General features: G+C 35.1%; 1 protein-coding gene across 1 annotated transcript in view; it reads right to left on the bottom strand.

The window, feature by feature from the left end:
• The window catches only part of LOC129237421 (autophagy-related protein 9A), a 61491-nt gene that overhangs the window by 9881 nt on the left and 36640 nt on the right, over positions 1-14970 (bottom strand). The window contains exons 10-13 of the mRNA XM_054872167.1: positions 7600-7753; positions 7077-7535; positions 522-823; positions 275-374 (exon numbers count right to left, since the gene is read on the bottom strand). Coding sequence (XP_054728142.1) covers positions 275-374; positions 522-823; positions 7077-7535; positions 7600-7753 — 1015 coding nt within the window. The remainder of the gene's footprint in view (positions 1-274; positions 375-521; positions 824-7076; positions 7536-7599; positions 7754-14970) is intronic.

The raw sequence follows: 14970 nt of genomic DNA, 5'->3' as shown, positions 1-14970 counted from the left end.
AGCCTTTTAATTTCCAATTTTGATCCCCAAATTTTGTTTTGTCGTGGGAAAACCCTTTTGCCATCATTTATTTTAGTTTGCTTAGTTCATTCTACAAAGTTCACTTTTACGCAAGCAATAATTTCCTTAAATACGCAGTGTAATTTTACGGGAAGGCGAATTTTGAAGAACTTCAGCTTGAGCTAATTTCAATTTGTTCAACCATAGAATTCGTAATGTAGATACGTATATCAAAGTAACTGAAACGCTCATCGTAATTGTATTTGCAACTTACATTTTGTTTGTGTAGCTCATGTAAGTAGAGAGTACTTAGGCACATATCTGCGACTGTGATGTCCATGGGGTTCACTACTTTGGTATCGATTCCATATAAACTATAAAGAGAAGATTAAACCTTCCAGTTTAAATCTACAAATTCAAGCTCAACAAGATAATAGGTATCGAACTAGATGATACACTCAAATCTTGAGTGTATGTGTGTGCTTTATTGTTTAATATCTATGTATAGTATATATACTTACTTATATAAAAGTGCTTCTGATGGTCCTTGCAAACGACCCTCTACTTTGCTAATACGTAATTTCCGCATATTTTCCAAGGAGCCGAGGTATGAAGTTTGCAACCGTAGCATATTCCCTTCTTGCTCACCAAGGCTTTGCTGAAGCATTTGCTCAAAACCACTTGTCTGAGGAATATTTTGAGAAGCGCGCATTTTTTTGTAATGAGATTTATCTGGTTTAGTGGATTGCTTAAAAGACGAGGTCAACAATTCAGCTCTTTGAACATTGTGAGCATTGAACACAGACGTTGCCAAGGAAGAATACTGGAAATGTAAATTTTGAGATTTATAGGCATATGGTATACATATATGTAAGTTTTAGTGTTCTTTGTAGTAGTTTTCATTTTTTGTGCAACTTAACCTCTGCGGATATTTTACAAGCAAAATGTAACACTACTATACTTTTACAAAAATATAGTTCATATTACACCAAAAACCAGAAATGCAAAATTTCATTAAAACTTTTGAATTTTTAACCAAAATTCTTTTGAGTATGGAGTATACCCATTGAATTTTAGCAGTGCAAGTTTGAAGTGACTACGAAATACCATTGATTTTCTTTTCTTTTCTTCTATAAAAAAATTCCAACATGTACTCTACATATATAGAAGAAAAGGTGTGACACTTCCGCTAAAATTTCTAGTTAAAAAGTTGAAAGCTTGGATGAAGTTTTGTACAAAGTTTTAAACTTCGTCATATGGTTTTTTTTTTCATATTAATGCAAACATTAAATAAATTACTTGTAATTTGTGGCATCCCAATTGGGGATCCGTTTATACCAATCGCAGAGGCAGAACCCTAGCCAACTTCATTTCTCAATCTAATTTCATTATTTTTAATGACAACTCCCCAACTCATTTTAGCACACACAATACAATACTCTTACGCACATCGACATCTCAATGTGTTCCCCCACAATTGCTGTCAGCTGCAACTGGTCTATACAGGACGAATTATGTGGAAGCGACCACTTCCCTATAGTCGTCTCACTTTTTCAATCTCAGCAGCCTAGCTCTCAAGTCCAAAAACCCCGATTTATTACTAAAACAGCCAATTGGGTATCATTCAGTCAACACTCAGAAAAACACAACTGCAACCGCCTGGTAGCAGATAATATAAATAAAGAGGCCTCAAATATCAATAAAATTATTCTTCAAGCCGCACATGCTTCCATCCCCCAATCTAACCCAAATAAGTACACCCACAATGTCCCATGGTGGAACTCAAAGCTACAGGAGCTTCGTATTCAAAAAAATAAGTGCTGGAATTCCCTCAAACGAAACATATAACCAAGGCACTGTGATGAGGTACAAACGAGCTACTGCGATTTTTAAAAGGGAACTTAAACAATCCAAAAGAAAATCATTGGAAGAATTTACCTCCCAAATCAACCCCAGCACTCCAACGGAAAAAATTTCGGCTAATATAAAACGACTTAGTGGTTATAAAACAAAACACGGAATTCACTGCCTGAAGAGTCTCAACGCACCCTTTTTCAACATTAGAGATCGTAAACAAATATCAGATGAATTTGGCTTGCATTGGTCTAACTCATCTAGTGATAATAAATTCCCTCTTTTATTTCAAGATAAAAAGAATATATCTCTCAACATTACGTTTCCACAAACCTCCGACGCCAAAGCATTAGAAATTGACAGAGAAATAAATTTACTCAAACTTAAATCCGCTCTGCAAAACTTCAAAGGTAAAACACCTGGTTATGACCGAATAACGTACTCTATGATCTCTAAACTTCCTCTGTCAGTAACAAACAGATTGCTTAATTTCTACAACAGCATTTTCCAATCACATATCCCCCAATCATACAAACTTGCTATAATAACCCCTATATTAAAATCTAAATCAAACAAAATTGAAATCGATTCATACCGGCCAATTTCCTTAAATCCATGCTTATCTAAACTATTGGATAAAATTATATCAAACAGGTTGTGGTGGTTTGTTCGAAGCAACAAACTTATCCATAACAATCAGGTTGGATTCAATCGGGGAAAGTCAGTAACAGATGCTCTATTATATGTAGACCATCATGTTGCAGAATCTTTATCCGCAAGAAAACATCTGTCAGTAATATCACTCGACTTCGCAAAAGCATTTGATAAAATTGGAATCCACGCTATAATAGATCAACTGCTCGAGTGGAAACTCGGGTCGCGAATTTGCAACTATATAAGAAACTTTATGAGCCATAGAAAAATTAAAGTCAGATTAGACAATGTCCTTTCCGAAACTTCCCACTTCAAAACGGAATACCGCAAGGCTCACCCCTTTCAGTAATTATATTCCTAATAGCATACAACAACCTTTGTGCCACAATTTCCTTTTATAAAGAAGTCTCGTTCTGCGCTTACGCAGATGATTTCAATCTTTTAGTTAAACAAAAAAAGGATAAAAATGTTAGTATTAATCTAAATAATTTATTTGGAGACATTAACTCCTGGTGTAACTACTCTGGTGCTTTACTCTCGGTACAAAAATGCAAACACTTACATATATGCCGTAAAAAACAGTGCTCGCCCTCTGTCCACTGCAACAACATCCAAATAAATAAGGTAGATACTTTAATAATACTAGGAGTCACTTTTAACAACCACTATAATTGGAATTCACACATAGCACTTTTACAACAAGACCTTTCACAGCGCCTTAATATCATCAAGTGCCTCTCTAGCTTCAAATTCAATTGCAACTCAGTAACACTTATACAAGTAACGAAAGCGCTCTTGATATCAAGAATTGATTTCGGCCTCTTTCTATATGGTTTCGCACCTAAGTTAAGAACTATTCTGAATGCGGCTATAAGAACCGCACTAGGACCATTTAGAACGTCCCCGATTAATAATATGCTTTTTGAAGCTAACATTCCCTCAATAGAAGCGAAAAGGGACTATATCACAAATAAATTAAATAAAGTGCTTATGAACAGCTATGATGCCCTCTCTTCAAAATTGCTCAAACCTACAAAAAAAAATAGGCCATCTAAAAGAGTCCCCTCAGCAATTAGTAGAGCAGTCCTCAACAGCAAAAAACTTAACCTTCCATATCTACCACTAAAACATATTCTAACCCACATCCCCCAATGGCGTTTACAGAAAGCAATAGTTAACACTGTGCTCCGAAAGTATAAAAAATTCGAAACACCAGCTAAAATATATCAACAAGCTTTTGCACACATACAAAATGAACTCAAGGATTACACCTTCATATCCACAGACGGCTCCCAAAGCAATAATATGATCGGATTTTTCGTAACTATCGAAAATGAAAACTGAATAGTATCCAACCTAGCTGCATACAGTACAGTCTACTCTGCTGAATTAATTGCTATCATGTCGGCTGTTAATATAATTAGAAATAAAAGAGGTAAATTTGCAATTTGCTCCGATTCACTTTCATCTCTCGATGCCATATCCAATATCGAAAACAATGATTACTATCTCAGTTCTATCCGTAGTATTTTACAAACAAAATACCCAAATATTTTACTGATATGGTCCCCGGGCCATGCCCTTATAAAGGGTAACGAATTTGCTGATAGCACAGCTAAATACGCCACCATAGCTCCTGTATTAACAACTACTAATCTAAATGTTAATGATATAGCTGAATTTCTCAAGAAAAAATTCATAAAACAATATAAATCTGAGACTTGGCAAAAATGCTCAACTTGGTACAAAGCGCAAAATGTTAAAAAGCTTGATTTAAGCAACCTCCTAAAACACGCTAACCTTTCACTTTCTAGAATGGACCTTGTTAAACTCACGCGAGTACGTCTGCGCCATTCAAAATTAACCCATAATCACCTTATCGATAGCAATACCCTCGATCTCCATTAATCACGTTATGTCCGAATGTTATCCCTTCAACTCACTAAGAAACCATATATTCCATAACACCGATCCCATTCAATGCATTTCCAACCCCACAATCGATAATATTAAAAAAATTATAGCTTTCTTAAAAATATCAAAATTATATTACGAAATTTAAACAAACATGTCGAATAAATATATTATATCTCCTAATTTATAATGAAATTCTAAACGACGCATAAGCACTTAGTATTAAGCATTAATTAAGCACTAATTTTACATCATAAGAAGAAGCTGAAGGCCTTAGCAGCCATAGCTTTCCTAACTAGGCTTTTAATTTTAATTATAAGCTTCAGTTTGTAATAATAATAACACAGGCCAACAAAATCTCGCTTTTTTACAGCTTTTAAAACGGCTATGGGTGTTTCTTGAAGGTTTTTTTATGCTGACAACGAATATGACCTTGAAAATGCTCCAGCACGTCAGGATTTTTGGCAATTTGAGGTTAAAAAGTCAAAAATGCAGATTTTGGCCATTTTTTTAAATTTTTTTTTGGGCAAGGTAAAGTTTTTTTTTAATTTTCCACAACGGCATCGCAAAGTACTAGTCTTCAGCTTTAAAATCCAATTTTAAAAATATTTTTGCGATTAATATAAAAAAATATGTGCATCGCTATTCTCTCGAGGAATATGAACGATTTAAACGAAACGTTTTTAAAAATTAACAAAATTTCTAACGAATTGGCCCTTTTGTAAACGAGAGCAAAACAAATATTTATTGAAATCGAGGCGGCTTACGCAAGTACATACAAAAACTTCATGTCTATACTATTAAAGCAGTGCAACATTTTAAATATCTGAGAGTTATGTTCACATGGTGCAGTGATTTAACACTTGCAGTCAAATCAAAATCGCCCGTAAAGCACGTAATTCTTGACATACAATTACTCGGTTTTCCTTTTCTCTTTTTTATGTATCTGCGCCAATATGGAAGTATTATATATTACATACATGACCATACGTGAGTATAAATGCGCGTGCAGGCAATCCTAAGATTAAAAGTAATACCTAACCGATAGTAAAACGAATTAGAGGACAGTAAGTAGTAGTATAAACAGAATCAAATCGCTGAGCGAACTTGGTCGAGCGAAACTTCGCTGTAAAAATTAAAACACACTGCAGTATATAAAATATGTACAAATGGTACAAAAATATAAGGCTTTCTGCGAGATATTGTATGGAAAAACAAATACTTGAATGTGGAAAGCAAAACGCGTGTCTATAAAACAATCGTAAGACCGATATTACCATACGGTGCAGTAGCACGTGCGGAGAACACAAAGTCGAAACAATTATTGCGTTCTATAGAAATACACACATTAAGGGCGATAACCGGAAAAACGGGATAGGATTGCTGTAGAAACCATGATATTAGAATCCAGACGGACACTGACGACATTGTCAAAATTATTAGATCAAGAAGACGCGCATGAAACGAGCAGGTTTTAAGAGGCTCCAACAATCGTTTAATTAAGATTGCCCGTGACGGAATCACAGTGGGTAGACGACGTCCCGGAATACCCACGAAAAAATGAGCGCAAAGCTGGATATCAACTTCAATAGAAAATTAATATCAATTATGAATTTAAATATATAATTCGGTATGTAATAAAACATTAACTATATGATAAATTATAAAATTTTGTATCTAAGTTGTGTAAAAAAACAGGCATGTCATAAATAAAAGAAGAAGAAGAGTATATGAGATTGCACACAACCAAAACGAGAATGGATTTATTTTTAATATTGTCGCTGTCGCCGTCAAAAAATCAAGTGCCAATGAAAAAATCTAGACAAAGGGACTGAACAAACGTTGCCTCACTTCTATATTATATGCTTCTATATTATATTTTAATTATAATTTAGATTGAAGAATTTTGGGGTTTACCTTCTCATTTTGATGATTTATTCTGTTTTAGTTCTGTTTAACTAGGCGAAATATTGCGACGTATATCACAAACCCCGCATATGTAGTTGGCGCGTACACTCTTTTTGGGTGTTTGATCAAGCTCCTTCTCCTCTTTGTGATGTGCGTCTTGATGTTGTTCCACAAATGGAGGGACCTACAGTTTCAAGCCGACTCTGAACGGCAAATTGTTTTTATGAGGAGCTTTTTCATGGCAGAAATACACTCGGAGGTTTGCCATTGCCTGCCGAGGGGTGACCGCTATTAGAAAAAACTTTTTCTTCATTTTGGTATTTCACAGAGATTTGAACCAACGTTCTCTCTTGATTAGCGGCGGCCACATAAATATAATTTACTAAATGGTCAGGCAACTCTTTCGGCTTTGTTATTAAATTTTGGGTTAACAGAGTTGCCAAGAAGTTTGACTTCAAAATGCTTGCTAATATTCCTTCAAAACTTCGTAAAAATTTGATGTTCCAAAATTAAAAATTCTCCATATAACTAAAACTAAGTCTTTTATAAATTAGCTGATTTTACTGTAAAATAATTTTTCCATTGGAAAGCTGCCAAGGTATGCTTGAAGCCTCACAAAAATTCAGTTGCCATTCTTCCTCAACATTTTGTTTATATCCAAAGAAGGATATATCTACTACAACGGATATATAGTACGATAAGATTTTCATATGTATAGATAGCTTATAATGTATATTTTTTAGTACCTCAGCATCAATTGTACCAAACGAAATTAAACTTTCCGTTATGGGATTGGGCTTCTTGTCAGTTTCGGTTTCCATATCATATCTCAGATCTTCCGCAGCATGTTCCCGAATTTCGTTTAAAAAATTCACAGCATCTGGTGGCACTTTCCATTCTGGGTTAGTTAAAGTAAATCGAATTAATGAAAGCTCAATTTTTCCATTATCAACTTCGTTCATGGCAGTTCTGTCTTGTTCATTCAGTTTTCCCATTTGCTTTGTGCTAGGTTTGGGAAGTTGCCAATTGGGATTACCATGTTTTCGAACATCCATTTGAGCAAATGAGCATACGTTTCCAACGCCCTTTACACTGACTGTAAAGCTTCTAAAGAATTTCACCAGCTCCAATGCTTTCGGCCGAAATACAAACATTAGTATGAACGGCGTTACAAGGGGACTAATAATTTCATTTAGTAAGTAATCCTATAAATGCGTACATATACATTAATATATTTCATTGTCGAAAAATTTAAATACGAGAATTTACCGCTTTGAATTGAAATAAATTCTCAAATTCTTTCCTCACAACAGCTGTATGTGCCTTGTTCTTCCAGTTGGATGGCAGATAATGAGCATGTGCTAATATAGCAGTCATCAATTGTTCGGGACACCATATCAAATTTTCGTCGGGTATCATGGATCTGAAAATGAGCAAAAATAAATGCGTATAATTATATATTTGAAATAACACAAACACGTTTTAAAATTTACCATAACTTAGCGGTTTGAGTTTCGAATATAACCTTATACTGCATATATGCTTACCCCTACATCCGCATATACCATATTTTTTTATTGACAATTGTATTTAAAGTGAACTATAAAATACAATAAGCTTATAGTTATGGCTACTGTGGCCTTAAGCTAATATACTGGATGTGTATACATATGTGTCTGTAGAGTGTTAGTTAAATTTCATTTAGGATATTAAAATATTTTAAATAGCTTATAAGTTTAACAATGTTGTCAGTAGGGTCCTTTAAGTGTAGATCTGAAGGTTTTGCAAAATGTGTACAGTCTTATAGGAAGTGTTTGATGTTTGGAGCTGAGGTATTACAGAATTTGCAGATATTCACGTATTTTTATTTTTTTCCCTAATTATATTTGTTATTTTTTTCCTAGTAATGTCAGTATTATGCGTAAATGTGTGTGTTCATTGATTGCTTGCTTCATTGGGTTAACAAATTTGTACCAGTGTGTAGGAGGTTTACATACATAATTAGGGGACGGTTTTGTGCTTCTTTTGCTGCTAAATCTGCTGGTGTATTGGCCTTGATTTTCGGGTGTCCTGGTATCCATATGAGTTCAATTTTATTTTTGTTATAATTAATTTTATTAAGCAGTTCATGAAGCCTGAATAATAATTTATATTTTTTACCATTTCTAATGAGGCTAAGGAATCGGAACAATTTGCAAATTTTCAGGTGTATGGCTAGCATATTGTACTGCTTCATATATGGCTATCGTTTCTGCAGCAAAATTTGTGCTGTAATACGGTAAGACTTTGGTAATTAATATTTTATCATTGTATATAACGCTGAAGTTTGTTTAGTTTGCGCTTTTCACTGGTCATTAACGATTATGTTTTTGCATAGTTTTTTTGTGGCAAACTCTCTCATTTGTATTAACAGTGGTATGCCTATTTCAAACGTCATGTTGCGAATCGATGTAGTACGGTATGCGCCCTAGGCCCATATAGCAGAGTTTAGTAATGAGTTGAGAGATATAATCCGTAATAAATTTTTGATACGATTTAAGATTTGCTAGCGGCAAGGATTGAATAGTGGTAGCGTTGAGTTTTCGGCTTGAAAGGCATTTTATTATGTTTAAACGTTTACGTGAGTTGACAAGTTTTGAAATGTGGGCTTCCCATTTCTCTTATTAAATTCGATACCTAATATTCTTAAGTTTTCGGCGTTGTTTATTGTAAAATTGTTGCATGTGATATTTGTCTGACAGGGTTTTTTACTGCATATACATACGTACGTGTTTACATTTTTTTGTTGAGAGGCTTACACCTGAGTAATTGCACCCGTTCAAATTATCATTTTGAATGTCGTTGATTATTAGATTAATGTTTGTATTTTCATGTTTATTAATTTTTTTAATGAGAGTGAAATCGTGTGCGTAGGCAAGAAAGTCTATTTCATTGTGTACTGATATAATGTTACTGAGTTTGTTGTATGCTATAAGAAATAGTATGACTGAAATTTGGGATCCTTGGGGTATCCCATTTTAGAGTGGGTATGTTTCGTAGGAGTAAGAATCTAATATATTATTTTAATTTTTCTGTTTGTCATAAAATTTTTAATGTAATTTAATATTTTAGAACCTATTTCCCATTCTAAAAGCTGGGTTAGAATGGTGTGTACTCCGATTTTATCATACGCTTTAGTAAAGTCAAGTGAGATGATTTACAAGTGCTTTTTTTGGGATAGGAAGGACATGATCTGATGGTCTAGATATACTAGATAGTCAGACACTAATTTACCCTTTCTAAATCCGATTTGCTGGCTATGTAGTAGTTTGTTGCAGGAAACAAACTACCATAGCCGATTAGCTACAACTTTGTCTAATAATTGTGCGCGGACCGGATTTAAAGATATTGGGCGGTAGGATTTGGTCAAAAATTTGTCTGTTGAACATTTGTATTTCGATTGCTTACATTTGAGGAATTTGATTGCTTGGAATGTTGTTATAAAGATAAAGTAAACAGAGTTTCATGGCTGCCGGTAAGTTTTTTATCATGGGATAAGAAACCGACGCTTCAATTTTGATAGAGCTATAGAGAGTTCTATTGGAGTTATATCACTTTCTATATATTTGGAGCGCAGTTTTGCTTGGGGTTAAGTTGTTGATTGCTGTTAAGGAGGGGTATTTGATGTCTAAAAATGATCGTGTAAAGTTGTTGTCGCTGGCTTCATTTGCCCAGCATTTTCCAAATGAGTTGGCTATTGTAAATATATTGGTTATGTCTATTGAAATTTGTATTCTTATGACTAGCTGTTCATATGCGTGATATGATACTGACATCATCGGCAATAATAACCGCGCTGTTAGTTCTGCCTTTTCCAAACTGGATACAGAACCGAAGCGAATGGGTCTGGTAGTGAACGAGGACAAAATGAAGTACCTCCTGTCGTCAAATAAACAGTCGGCGCATTCGCGTATCGGCACCCACGTCACTGTTGACAATTATGATTTCGTTGTTGTAAAAGACTTCGTTTATTTAGGAGCCAGCATTAACACCTATAACAATATCAGCCTTGAAATCCAACGAATAATCTCTCTTGCCAACAGGTACTACTTTTGACTAAGTTGGCAATTGACGAATGAAACTAATACTCTACAAGGCTTTCATCATACCCGTCCTAACGTATGGCGCAGAAGCTTGCACGATGTCAATATCCGATGAGGCGTCGCTCCGGCTCTCAAAGTATTCGATGGTTGCAGAGGAAGGTCTCCTCTGTGTTGGAAAGATCAGGTGGAGAAGGACTTGGTATGTCCAACTGGCGCCGGTTAGCACGAGAAAGAAATGACTGGCGCGTTTTGATAAACTTGGCCAAAATCGCGTAAGCGATTATCGCGCTAATTAAGAAGAAAAAGAAGAAGCTGTTCATATGCATGGCGTCGGTCGTACAAATTTCAAGACATATGCAATTAGGATTGAATGGGTGTATGTCAGTTCCAGACTGAAAAATGATTCATTCACCGAAAGCATTATATGCGATACTAAAGACAGTAAATTTTTCCCCCCATTTTCTTTAATTATTAATTCTTTCTTGTATAAGAAACTAAATATTTCTTCAATGAGATATATATGTACACATCAATGAGATATATATGCATACACCCGTTTTTTGTTGTTGTTTTTTTTTGTATGTAATGGAATTGGATGAATGGAGGGAGACGGGAAGGTCTAGTATCCAGTCTCCCTTGAAATTGCATTTATCTCTCATGACAACGAGGACGTATTAAAAGTCGGAATGGCCGGGATTCCGTTGCCTTCGTGGTCGGACCCTCGTACAAGATGAGGTAATTAATGTAGTGGAGACTTGAAGATGTCTGTTTTTCTCAATCGTGTGTGACCTTTATTTAGAAGTGGATTTCGGGCTAGTTCATTGGGATGCTCTTCAAGCTTTTGTAGGTATTTTTTGCTCAACCGTACTATTTCATCGGCTACACAAGGTATGCGAATGTTAGCGTTCTTTATATACCATGGCTCCCGTAATTATCCGCATGACTTTGATTGCACTCTCTGAAGTTTTTCGATATTTGAAGGCGTAACATTTCTATACCATATGTCCATATTGGTTTAAGCACGGCTTTAAGCAATAGGTTTTTTATTTTAAGCTTCATATTTTTCACTTTCTTTTCAATATGATTTCGCCATGTGAGTCTTCTATCTAAGTTAATTCCAAGATATTTTATTTCATTTTGCTGTAGTATATTCTGACCATTAATTTTAACAGCAGGGCAAGTTTCTTTCCTTAGAGTAAAAGTAATATGCACACATTTGGTTTATTCTCCACTTTTTAAACCATGGTTCAATTGCATCTACATGCCTTTGTTGTATAGACGTTGGCACTTTTGGGTCTTTGTGAGTGCAAAGTATTGCAGTATCAACGGCAAATGTTGATGTCATTGCTCGGCTAAATTTGTAAGTTAGGCCGAGGTGCCGTACATTATGGAAAGGACTTTTGGATGAAGGACACTATGCGATGAACTTGCTTAGTTGTGTTTCATGAATAAAGGGCAATATTTTCTGCAAGAGCAACTTTTCAAAAAGGTTCAAGAGTACAGAAAATAGACTGATTAGCCGGTATGAGGATGCTTGGCTTAGGTCATTCCCAGGTTAAATATGTGGTGATAAGAAGAATGGCAATATTAGGAATCTCTTTCAGTATCTTTGGAGCGATTTTGTCATAACCTGGTGCTTTTTAAGGTTTAAGTTGATTAATAACTGTAACTATGTTATTTGTTTTAAATCTTATTGGCTTTTTTGGTGGTTGCAATATGTCTAGTGGTGCACTAATAGCTCCAAAAGATTGATTGGGATTGAAGACAGATTGCAGATGTTCAGCAAATAATCAACCTTTTTCAGAATCCGTACGTGCCCAGTTACCATTCCCTAGTCGAATTGGCGATTTATATTTTTTGTTGCAATGTTCCGCTTGGAAGTCGAACCCAACTTTTGCTATTTGTGGTCACTACTGCCCTAACAGTTCCATGCATTAGTTGAGTCAATGTATATATCTGCCTATAGATTTCATGATCATTCTTTAAGGAAACATTGGTTTTTATATGAGTACTACTTACTACTACTACTTAAGCCAGTTTATAAGATTGGGATTGGGGGATCTGATTACCCGCTGTTCTCCTGCAAGGACTACCTTCCATGGTTATAATAGACGGAGAATGATCGGAGGACAGTTCTAGGGTTGAAGATGCTGTTACAATCTTGCGATCAATACCTTTTATAACACCAAAATCAATCAGATCAGGCATCTTCTGGCAGTCAGATGGCCAATATGTTGGTTGTCCAGTAGATACAACATCAAGTTTTGAGCTTAGTATGGAACTAAAAAGTTTTCTTCCTTTAGGTGTGACTAGCTTAGAACCCCAGTAGTGGTATTTGGCATTGAAGTCACCTGCAGCCATAAAGTTTGGCACAAGTTTGGCAAACAAATCTTTGTACTGTTGCTCGGTTATAATTTGAAAAGGTGGGCAGTACACAGCTGCGATAGTTATTGTACCGGACAATTCTTGCAGTTTAATAATAGTGGATTGAAGGTATTCTTCTCTAAACTCCTGTAATATTCAGTGCTTTAGGTGTTTTTTATTAGTATTGCTGTACCACCACGAGCCATATTTCTAGGATGTTTGGTATCATAAAAAAGATACTCCGGAATTCTAAAATAATTTTTATCTGTAAGATGACTTTCCGATATAAGCATAATGTATATGTTATTTGATAATAGAGAATTATAGACTTCGAGCTTGTGCTTGGCGAGACCGTTAGTGTTCCGGAATTCTAAAATAATTTTTATCTGTAAGATGAGTTTCCGATATAAGCATAATGTATATGTTATTTGATAATAGAAAATTATAGACTTCGAGCTTGTGCTTGGCGAGACCGTTAGTGTTCCGGAATTCTAAAATAATTTTTATCTGTAAGATGAGTTTCCGATATAAGCATAATGTATATGTTATTTGATAATAGAAAATTATAGACTTCGAACTTGTGCTTGGCGAGACCGTTAGTGTTCCAATGACAAATTTTGATTTTGTCCATTACGGCTTATTTAAAAGGGTTTGCATTAAAATAGTTTGATTTCTAACCAGATCCTGTATCATGCTTTGCATTCCAAACATAAATTAATTAAGAGTTTGCACGAGTATTAGTAGCATAGATTCTATACCACTATTATTCATTTTACTTGTTTCCACATTTGGGTTGGCGTTTAGGATGTTTGCATACTACTGGATACAGCGATACAGCAGCTTTCATCATTCCCATCATTCTCCGCGGAGAACGTCGAACACTCATCGGTTAGTACTTTTGGTTCACTTTTTTGTTTTGCTCTTGCGGATTTTATTCTTATTCAAATGATTTTGTTAATTCCAGAATAAACCAATCGCATTTAAAATGATTTAAGTTAAGCGTATGAGCGTGTAAACGAAAAGTAAAGCAATAAAGTGATTCAGTAAAGCAAACAGGTTATGTTGCCATTAACATGCGATCTTTATTTAACCATCCAGTGATCGAACTCAGATAAATTTTTACGAGACATTTTATTGATAAAAACGTAACAAATTCGTAACAGCATTATTAAAACAATTGCGAAATTTATAGCAATATGTGTAAAAACAACAAATTAAGAAAATGGCTGGCTTAGTGCAAAAATACAACTTCAACGAACATGTTCCAACTTTTAGCTGAAGAAAACGACAGTGGGCTAGAAACAAATTCCTATAACCAAAACAAAACTACAGACGAGACTTCAACAACAAAAGAAACAGTGGAAATTCCGAACCCACCGCCAATATATGTAGAAGGCGTCGAACAAATAAAAGCTCTCAACTCAGCCCCCACCCAAGCAATTGGTAAGAATAACATTCTTAAAACTCAACGAAATAATGAAGTAAAAATACAAACAAACGAGTCGACTAACAAAAATGCTAAAAGAAAAACAAACTAAGTTTTACACATTTAAGTCACTACTTCAAGGTAGTGATAAGAAACTTGCACCCATTTTTAGACACTGAAGAAATTAAAACTGAACTTAGTGAACTTGGGCATGACACACAGCAGGTCTATAACATCAAACAAAAACATACAAATAAGCCACTGCCACTATTTTTTAAAGAAATTAAACAAAAAAAAAACAACAATAAAGAAATGTATAATATAACTTCACTGCTACAAACCAAAGTAATTGTTGAACCCCCACATAATAAACGTATGCGTTAAATGTGCTGGTAAACACAAAAACACTTGATTGTACTGTGACAACAACAGACGGGCAAGTTAAGAGTGCTATGTGCTCAGGCAATCACACTGCCAATTACAAAGGATGCGAAATCTATAAGGCCCTCAAAATATAATGTTTCCCAGCTCTACGCCATAACACAAATAATGTCCACAATCCTGCTACACAACCAAGAAGTACTGTATCACACGAAATCAGACCTGATATCAGCTATGCCGATGCAGCAGCACAAAACATGATCCAGAAACCAAATAATGCAAAAACACACACTCGCGTATCTACGCCAACACCGAGTAGGGCTTTAGAGCTACCTGTAAAAACTCCCATTAACAACAACCAAAATAAAGAAATGGGAGAAATAAAGG

This window comes from Anastrepha obliqua, chromosome 2, assembly GCF_027943255.1.
Source record: "Anastrepha obliqua isolate idAnaObli1 chromosome 2, idAnaObli1_1.0, whole genome shotgun sequence".
Lineage (NCBI taxonomy): Eukaryota > Metazoa > Arthropoda > Insecta > Diptera > Tephritidae > Anastrepha > Anastrepha obliqua.
The sequence above is the reverse complement of the archived record's forward strand: the minus strand, read 5'-3'. Positions and strand labels throughout refer to the sequence as shown.